The sequence below is a fragment of the Miscanthus floridulus genome, chromosome 8, assembly GCF_019320115.1.
Source record: "Miscanthus floridulus cultivar M001 chromosome 8, ASM1932011v1, whole genome shotgun sequence".
Taxonomy (NCBI): Eukaryota; Viridiplantae; Streptophyta; class Magnoliopsida; order Poales; family Poaceae; genus Miscanthus; species Miscanthus floridulus.
Window position 1 is genome coordinate 6,593,663 of NC_089587.1, and position 9,984 is coordinate 6,603,646.

The 9,984-nt window shown below is 43.6% G+C and overlaps 1 protein-coding gene across 1 annotated transcript; it reads left to right on the plus strand.

Annotated features, from left to right (window-relative positions):
• The first annotated feature begins 680 nt into the window (after positions 1-680).
• On the plus strand, positions 681-8,628 carry LOC136471006 (uncharacterized). Its single transcript, XM_066468735.1, has 4 exons — positions 681-925; positions 1,549-1,757; positions 2,807-3,045; positions 7,824-8,628. Exons 1-4 carry the CDS (start codon positions 771-773, stop codon positions 8,394-8,396), a joined length of 1,176 nt encoding a protein of 391 aa, XP_066324832.1. The 5' UTR covers positions 681-770; the 3' UTR covers positions 8,397-8,628.
• The last annotated feature ends 1,356 nt before the right edge of the window (positions 8,629-9,984 follow it).

A 9,984-nucleotide genomic window follows, 5' to 3' on the forward strand; every position in this document is an offset into this window, starting at 1 on the left:
TTTTTTTCTTCCACCTTCAGGTTGAGACGACTATACCTGCGCGGGGTGGTTTTTCTAAGCGCCAAAGACTAGAGGTGGATTTGTGAGTTGTTGAAAATAGTTTTTTTCTATGTTGCTAAAATTCCTAATTTTTTTAGACCGTCAAAATTCCTGAATTAGGAGACTCTTTTAGGTACTTTGAAGATGTTCTTATATCCAAGATTATTGATCTAGTATTTCAACTGATCAAACAAATGATATAACTAGAGGGAAACCCTGCGCTTTGCGCGGGAAGGGGAAAAGTGGAGGTAGGCACCACACACGCAAAAAAAAAAAGATGAACGAAAAAAAAAGAAAACAGAAGGCGAAACAGTGACGGGTGTCGTTACTACCGTAATGGGCAGGAGGTACAGTAACGGGTATTTCCGTAGGTGAACAGGAAGATATAGTTGGCTGGTTTATATCGTTGCTGGTTCGTGAAGAAGTACCGTTGGCTGGTTTGTGTGAGATAAAAATACTATTCTAACTGAAAATTTACGATAGTTAACGACAAGTCACAGCCAAACGAACATGTTATATATATATATATATATATACCCAATCTTTTATTTTTAAGAAATCAACTCTTATTTCCCCAATCAAACGCCGACCTACTAGAAAACAGAATATCTCCACCTGGCCCCACGGGTGGTAGTCCCCTTCTTCCAACTCCCCACATCTAGGTCAAGTCCAATAGCCGCCGCCCAGTGGCCAGCCACTACGAATCGCCCGAAGACACTGAAGCGGTGGATATGCAAATCGTCCCACGATCTATTCTTGGGGTCGGCAGAGTTGGCTCCGATCTGCTTCGCTTGTGCCGGTGGCGGTGTCCTCCAGAGTTTGCGCGACGAGATGCTCCAATCATGGCGTCTGCATCAGCTCATCTAAATCTGGATCGTCTTTCTAGGTCTGTTCATGCCTCCTTTCGTTTGTCTTCCCAACCTGTATCGTTATAGTCACGCGCGTTGCAATGAATTTTTGGATCTAGATTCTGACGAACTCCGTCCATCCATCTATTAAATACATATACATATATAAGGTTTTATCCGCAATGTCGGCAGTTTCGATGTTGATTTTTGATAGAGAAAGGAAATCTCTTTTACCTCTTTACTCCGAGCGAAGCTCACCCACCTAGGAAAAAAATGAACTGATATCATTGTACTCCCTCCATTCACAGAAGAATGCAATTCTGGAACAGTGTCGTGTTTTAGTATATCAAGTTTGACCAATTATTAATAAAATAGTATAAATATTTATCATATCAAATAAACACCATTAGATTAGTTACGAAATGTATTTTCATAATAAATTAATTTGGAGCCATAAATGTGAATACTATTTATTAGAAACTTAGTCAAACGTGAAGCACTTTAACTGACACGCTACCCATAGGTGCATCCTTTTAGGGACGGATGTAGTATTAGAGTTGCTACGGATTGAAAATTATAGAAACTATTTTCAATCTTGGTTACCATTTTAATACCGACAGGTTATACTGTGGTATTGACCCTTTATGTTCTTTTGTGTTAGGTCTATTTACAAACCTTGGAGTCTTATCCCATTCGCCTGTAACACTACCAAATGCATGGACACAGACAATCTGAGGACAAAGGCAACCGATGAGTCACATATATATTTCACAAGTGTCCTAACAAATAGCAGCCACCGTGATGGCACTATATACAAGAATAAGCTTATACAGAAAGAATTTGAAGGTGATATTGCTGACCGTGCTGAGAGTAAGTCAGTAAGTGGTCCAAATGACCACATCTCTTTTGCCATTTTTTGTGGATTCTCGAATGAGTATTTTTTGGCAATTATTTTCGAATGAGTATTTTTTGGCAATTATATATTGATGAATATATGCGCAGACTTATTTAGCTTTGTGGGGGTGGGAGAGCCCCGTGATCACAGTCCTTTTGCCAATTTAGATTGGAACCTTAGTCAGCCCAGGTTGCGTTAGACTTGGGCAGTCCAAATTGGATTCAAATGGCAAGATTTTGTGCATATATTCACAATATTGGCTTGTGGTCATTGTTAGACTAGATGCTAAACACTAGTTAGTCGGCACCTGCTAGTGTCTAAAATGGTTTAACTGTGGTTTGGCCATTTTATCATTTACCCCCTAAATTAGACTCGGATCTGCCTACTAGCATTTGAGTGTTGTTTAGACGGCCTAAACGCTTGTTCAGCAAACATTGCTTGTACTATATGCTTCCCCTTTGTTCCTAGGACATCTAGATTAAATGATATATTCCTAGTAAAGTCTTGAAGTTATTTCTGCACCATTTCTTTATTTTTTTTGTAAGAGCATGAACTTGGACTTAGCTATTTTTGTCCAGCTTTCAGAATACCATGCTGATTGGTCACGGTTGAAGTAATCAGAAAACTGACAAGAGCATTAACCTGTTCAGTGTCACGGTTGGCATACAGTATAAGAGAAGGGTCACAAGTATACCATGCTGATTGGTCACACGGCCAACTGAGGCCATGTTATTTGTGATTCTTTTAATTTCTTGAAGAGTTTTGATAAGTTGTGATCATATATAATTCAATCTGATTACGCGCAAGCCCTAGAGCCCTGGTATTCTGAAATATTCAACCTCAGGTTTTGTGAAACAGTTTAAATTTTTCCATGCATACATTGAGTTAATTGACAATATTCTTTAGATGGTTCTCTGCAACTCAGCACAATATGTATGACAAAGAATGGTTGCTCTTTGTAATGTGCTCATTTCTCTACAGTATGAAGTAGCAATTGTTATATAATATGTCATCTTTGGTGAAGCTCGGTTGGAGCCAATGATGTTCCCGAAGGCCACGGAAAGGTGCTTACCCAATGCGGAAAATTGTATGTACCATTTTCCACAGCAGATATTCCAATTTTTCTCGGTGCGGCTGTCGAAAAGTCCTATTGGCAATGGCCCAATACAATTATATGGATACATAGCAGCACGGGATGAGAGGGATGGCATGCTTAACTATGTTGTAAATTATAGCAGGGATGATCCCATCGTCGTGCACCAGGTAAACTTTTATACTTATATGCGATTATCATAAGTTTTTGTTTTTGGGAAAACACAGGTGAGCTGCATATCATTATATTAAGAAGAAAAAGGGTAAGAAACCCTTACAAACACACACACCAACGCCCACTCACAAGTCACACCAATGTCAGAATACAGGCTTGCCTTGGTTCCAAAACAAAAAATGATCTCAACCTAGGAACAAAGACTCACTGGGCACCAGGGCAGCCAGGTAGGATATACCTCTGGCCTTAAACCCTACAGTCTCATTTCCTCATTGGCTAGCAACAAAGCTCCAAGCTGATTTGATGAGGCCCCATAAAAACACAACGATTTTGATGGTTCCAGAGTGCCCAAGCCCCCAAGATGATAATGGAATTCAAGCCTGGCTGCTTGACGAACCCGAAGCCTCCCCCTTCTTCCGCTCTCTCTGGCAGGCGAGCCACTGCTCCTCGGTGAAGAGAAGCTTGCCACCGATGGTGACTGGCTCGGTGGGTGGTGGCTGGCCGCGGTTGTCGACAGCCTTGAGGCGACCCGTCACCTCCTTGATCGTCAGCTTGGTGAAGTCCAGCAGCGTCTTGATCGCCAAGGCGACCTGCGTGTAATTGCTGGGGACAATGCGAAGAAACTTCTCGACGGCTTTCTCCTCGTCGATGTCGTCATTGCCGTACCGCGTCAGCTGCTGCATCAGGCCGGAGAGGCGGAGAGCGAAGTCGTCGACGTCCTTGCCCAGCTGGAACGCGAGGCGGTCCCACTCCTGGTGTAGCTTCTGCAGCGTGCCTCTGCGGTCGCGGGCGCGGCCAATGCATGCCGCGTCTTAGGCGTCCTTGGCAGTCTCCTTGTCTGTGAGGATGGGTGCCATCTCCGACGGAACAACAGCAAGAAGGGCCTCTAGCGCCCGCTGATCCTCGGTGAAGTCGGTGTCGACGTACCGGTCGCGCCCGCATCTTCACCTTCATCACCATGGACCACTCGTTGTAGTTGGTCTTGGTGAGCATCGGCCACCGGCGCCGGAGTCCTTGAAGACGGTCTGGATGACGGGAGGTAAACTTCGCCGGCCATGGCGGCCGCGGTGCCGGTCCAAGGAAGGGGCGGCACGTTGCCTGTGAGGGCTGCGTGCGCCATCGTCCCGTCCCAAGTCCCGTTCAGCCCCCAGTCCAACCGGGCGCCATGCAGGTCCAGCTCGTGGTCCCAGTCGAACTCTCGTGCCGCCTGCTCCCGCGTGACGCTCTTGCTCCTCCTGGGCCTGCAGCTCGCACTGGACCCGCGGATCACGCGCGCCGGCGTCCGCGCGCGCATCCCGCGCTTGCGTGTGCTACTGGTCCGAACGTGTGGCCCACGCGTGCCACGGCTCGCGCGCCTGCTCATCTGCCGGGTCATCCCGCTGCTCGGCGCGCAGGTGCAACAGCAGCGGCACCCGCGGCGGCCGCAGCCTGCGCTCCTGTCTCGGCCGCACGTGCAGCCGCGACCTGAACCGCGAGCGCAGACGGCCAGCTGCCTCCTGCTCTCGCCTCTCCGCCTCCTCCAGTGCTATGCTCCGCGCGCTGTGCCCGTCAGTGCCGGGGGAAGTGGTGGGAGCCATGGGAGGAGTGGGTACGGGAGTGGTGGCTCATGGCGCCACACAAGGCAGAGGAACCAAAGAAGAACTCTAAGCTCTATGCCATCTGATGGAACCAAAACACAGGTTTGGGGATAAGCACAAGAGTTATAGAGGTCTATCAGCCTAGGCTTTGGAGGTCTGAAATACCAAGTCTACCAAGTTCTGGAGGGCGGCAAACTTTTGTCCAAGCCACCAGACCTGTCCTTCACATCCTTCTTTCCACTCCAAAGAAAGCCTCTTGGAATTTTATCAATTTCCTTGATTGTCAATGGTGGAAGATCCATGGCCATGGCAAAGATAAATTAGCATGGAAGTGAGCACAAATTGCCCCAAAATTCTTCGGCCAACCCTTGTTAAGAGATCAGCTTTCCAGTTTCCAGCCTAGGAGCTGATCAGCAACCCGATCAATAACAGGCTGGATATGGGCCTTGTTAATTTCCAGAAGGATAGGGGCAAACCATGATACTTGCAAAGGGAACTCAAGCAGCTAACATGAGAGATGCTCTTGCACTACTGCAAGAGATCCATCTCAGTGCATTGAATAAGGAAGACATTACTCTTTGCATTTTTGCTTTGAGACCCGGTGCCTGACCAATAAGATGTAGAATATCAAGTATTAAATCAATTGGCCGATAGTCGGAGGAATATGACAACACCATCTGCATGTAAAGAAATCCGATGTTACAATGCTCGGGAAGAGAGTCTGCAAGATGCATTCCTCCGAAGCCCTTTCCACTATGTAAGTCAATATGTCCATAACAAGGTGAAGAGCATCAGAGACAACGGGTCTCCATGTCGTAAGACAAGTCGGTGCATGATGACTTCACCAGGGATCAAATAAGGAGGAAATGCATTGATGACGTAGCCAAGAGAACTGTTAATGAAACAAACACAAGGTCTTCATATCAGTATATAAAAAAAGGCCAGAAGACCAATGTAACAAATACAACAACAACAAAGCATTTAAGTCCCAAACAAGTTGGGGTAGGCTAGAGTTGAAACCCAGCAGAAGCAATCAAGGTTCAGGCACATGAATAACTGTTTTCCAAGCACTTCTATCTAAGGCTAAGTCTTTGGGTATATTCCATCCTTTCAAGTCTCATTTTATTGCCTCTACCCAAGTCAACTTCGGCCTTCCTGTGCCTCTCTTCACGTTACTATCCTGGCTTAAGATTTCACTAAGCACCGGTGCCTCTGGAGGTCTCCGTTGGACATGTCCAAACCATCTCAACCAGTGTTTGACAAGCAACCAATGTAACAAATAAGCAAACATATCCCACGATCTTTACATTCATGGTACAAACTGTCAGAGCTAGAGAATTTGCATAGAACGTGTGGCACATGGTCAAAACTAACAGCAACCACGATAGTGAGGTAACATATGCTTTCTATTTTGTGTATGTGTGCTGCTACAGTCCGATTGATATTTTCCCATTCAAGTTGGCCTTGTGTCTTAGTGTGCCACCTTTCACTTGCCCCCATGACCCTCTTATGATGGACCAACATGGATTTTGATAGTATCTGATCTATCTAAGACGTGTGCTAGTGTAAGTATATGCAGTGCGCTTTATTAGTTGAACATATTCAAGCAGGACATTTTCACATTCTTATTTGTTACTAGACAACAACTTAATAAAGATCCAGTGCTGAAAGCTCCCACACAAAATGAGGTCTGAGGAAGAAAAATTTCTTGACAACCTTAATCTAGCATAATTCAGGCCACAAGTTGAGACTCTACCACTGTGGCAGGCCCACCCTTCTATTACTATTAGACAACAGCTTAAAAAAAAGGGGCGTACCCAGTGCAGAGAGCTCCTGCTCTGTGCGGGGTCTGGGGAAGGGTGTCAGTGGCAAGCCTTACCCTCTCCTGTGCAATGCGAGAAGACCGCGACTTGAACCCGGGACCTTCTGGTCACAGGCGGTAAGACTCTGCCGCTTGCACCAGGCCCGCCCTTCATTAGACAACAGCTTAATAGAACAAATAATTTTTTCTTTCTTTTTTATGCTTATGAAGATGCTAATGCCATGAGACTAGCCTTTGTAAGTATACCTATTTTCTGCTTATTTTTATAACTGAAATTTCACATTTACTCCTATAATTAGTTTGAGTTGGTGTCATTGGTGGCTCTACCTTGAGGATCTTATGTTGGTGGATATGGATGTATCTGTGTATGAAAATTCATTTGCCTGCTGAGTATCTCTATCTCTATCCCTTCTCTACATCTAAAACATACGGATTGTCAACATCTACCCGGCAGGACCAAAACACTCATGCGATTCATATTCGGCAGGCAAATAATCACCGCATGGAGACACTGGAAGGCAAGTAAATAAAATGGAATAAAACTCACGGAATCACTGGCAGGCGAATAATCACCGCATGGAGACACTGGAAGGCAAGTAAATAAAATGGAATAAAACGGAAAGAGAATTATGGGAAGAGAAATGAATTTATTGGAATATCACCACGCAATGATGATCGTGATCCAAATCTCGTTCGTCGTCCTTCGCGTTGCGTGTCGACAACAAATACTTTTTTTTTCCCAAAAAATGAATTGTTGCCATGCGTCATGCGGGCTAGGATATTGTAAGTCAGAGTATACATGTTTTGGGCAAGGCAGAGCATGGATAAATTCAATTCGATGTCTAGCAATAAATTTTCAGCCTTTGAGGCAACTGATGTTTGTCGTAACTTCCAGACAATAAGCTCCAAGCCTAGCTTTTATTTCAGATTCATTACGATAATGAATGTGTTTCTAGACATTATCATGGTATAATACACTTGAAAAATTGAATTGATATATTCTTGATTTTGACTTTGGCTAACAAACATCTCATTCAATTTATGTTGCACCCGTTGCAACGCACGGGCACTCATCTAGCCTTATACAAAATGTATAGCTGCTGATACGATGTAAATATCACGTGCAGTATTCATATTTATTGTTGTTAATGCATTATAGTATCGTAACAATTGTGTTACTATGTTTCATTTTAACATAATAATTTCTGTGTGCAATGTATGTTTCTGGAACTTGAATGGTTTTGTTTCCTAAAACTTCAGAATTTATGCTATTGTTTATTTGAAACTGTTGGCACATGGTTTGTAAACATAGTATCTAGCTGTAGACATCTCTTATTTTGGTATGTAAAGCTAATAACAGCAATTTTTTTTGCAGGGTGATCTCATTGAAATGACTGGCCCCAAAAGATGTATCGCAATGGATTACATTGTTCTAATAGAGTTTGACATGAGGATTAAGAATGAAGCGATGGAGGACGATGATCAGCAACTGATTGATGGAGCCATATCATGTTCATGCTACAATTATAGAGCAGCATGGAAACCAGTAGTAAATCGCATTACTGGCAGTTCTGGAGCTGTCGACGTATCTTTAGCTGTTGTTGACCAAGCAGTGGAAGCCACAATAGAAGTTGTTATATCACAAGTACTGAGTGGTTTAAATTTATCTTTAAGTTCCTTTGTTGAAGTTATGGATGTCTATGAAGAAATCAAGCTTTTTAATGGCAAGATTAGTCAGTCAGGGTCTCTCAGAAGGTTTGTTGTTTCTGTTTCGCATGGTACTACGATGCTCTTGATGTTCAAGGTAGGTAACAATGTGCAAGGCAGTCTACATGGATGTGCCAGTCGACAGATGAAGTTTCAAGCTAAGCTACATGGACGTGCCAGTCGACAGATAAAGCTTAAATTCGCTACTATTTCGGTGAAGGTGACTTGGTCCACTATTTGACTAGTGTGTCATCAATAAGTATTGTTTAGCTGTGGTGTTAATCTTGTGCTAGACTAGATGGATCTGTTCGTACGTTTTTTTTTTTGGAAAAGGCTGCACTTCTATGCCTATTATATGTATATTAGCAAAATTGCTCGTGTGTTGTAGCGGGTTAATTAAAAACATATACTAATTTTTATTCGATTAAAGATTTAGGTGTAAAAGAAATGATTGCTTATGTCAAAAGATCGCATTTTATAAACATATACAAATTTTTATTCGATTGAAGATTTAGGTGTAAAAGAAATGATTGCTTATGTCAAAAGATCGAATTTTATTTAGTGTGCGGCGACGGTGGTCGGGCGGTCGGTCTAGCGGCCCGGGAGAAGAGCTCCGCCACTGATGGCCGCTGGACGTCCACCGCTGCTCCGACTCCGATGCAGTGCGGGAGAGACGGCATTCAACTTCCAAATCTTTTTCCAATCGAAATTGCATGAATCTTTAGTCGATGAAGAAGCATCCACCCCATTATTGTTGTCTCAGATTTTAATTCCCAGGACATATGCTGACTTTACAGAAAATAGACCCTTTGGATCCGGATGCCAAGCAGGGAAATCTTCCATATTTTCTAACAATGGTATAGATAAAATAATCTTAGCATTCTCTTCCCGAAAAGTATTCCTTTTTTTAGAATCCCGTAAAGTATTCCCATCAAGCTGCTCGTCCCATGACCCTGATGTGGGTTTAAATCAGCAACCTTCTGAAGGATGGAACCACGCCGTGGAATGTGAACTTTTCTTTTTATTAGAGTTCAAGGGCGGCCCTCGGCCTTTATATTACAAAGACCAAACTGTTAAGCTCCTTACAATATTCAAAAAAACTTCAACCGAAACTCAGTAGGCCTCAACAGGCAAACAACCGCCTAGAAACCAGAACTACTACTAGCATCATTACATCCCCCCGGCTTCCAAAACACCCACAACACTAAACCAGTTTCTTTCACGAGCCAACTTTTCCAGATCAACTTCACTTATCAGCAGAGCATCGGCTGTACTGAGCTTCCAGCCTCTCCCAGATTGGTACAAGATGCGATCCCATTCATCATTCACCCGACCAAGCCAGGTAGACGGTGAGGACTTGAGGCGAAAGTTTCCAGTTTGTCCAGGTGATCCAGGAATTCTGGGACTTTCTCCTTCGGACACAGAGAACTCCAATTTTGCAGCATTGCTGTTACCTTCATAATCAGCACCCTCACATCTACCCAGAGAGTCCCCTGAAAACACAAGTTATTCCTCAGTTTCCAAAGCCCCCACAGGACAGCAGCACAAAAAATATTTTCCACTATAAATTTCCTATTACTAATCCACATAGTGCCAACAGAAATAAAATATGTACCAACTTGTCTATTTAAGATCTCAGAAAGAATAGACCAAAGCTGTTTAGCTACTACACAGTCAAAAAATAAGTGATTGACAGTTTCAACCTCCGAACAAAACAAACAAGTAGGATCCTTGATTTTCTTCCTAATACTCAAATTATCTCTAGTCAAAACCTTATTTTTAGATAACAGCCACAGGAAGAAATGAACTCTAGGTGGGACTTTCAGTGC

Coding starts and splice junctions, on each gene's coding strand:
- LOC136471006 (XM_066468735.1), top strand. CDS start 771: ATGCAAATCGTCCCACGATCTATTCTTGGGGTCGGCAGAGTTGGCTCC. Junction 926..1,548: donor AATCTGGATCGTCTTTCTAG/GTCTGTTCATGC, acceptor CTTTTGTGTTAG/GTCTATTTACAAACCTTGGA. Junction 3,046..7,823: donor ATCCCATCGTCGTGCACCAG/GTAAACTTTTAT, acceptor TTTTTTTTGCAG/GGTGATCTCATTGAAATGAC.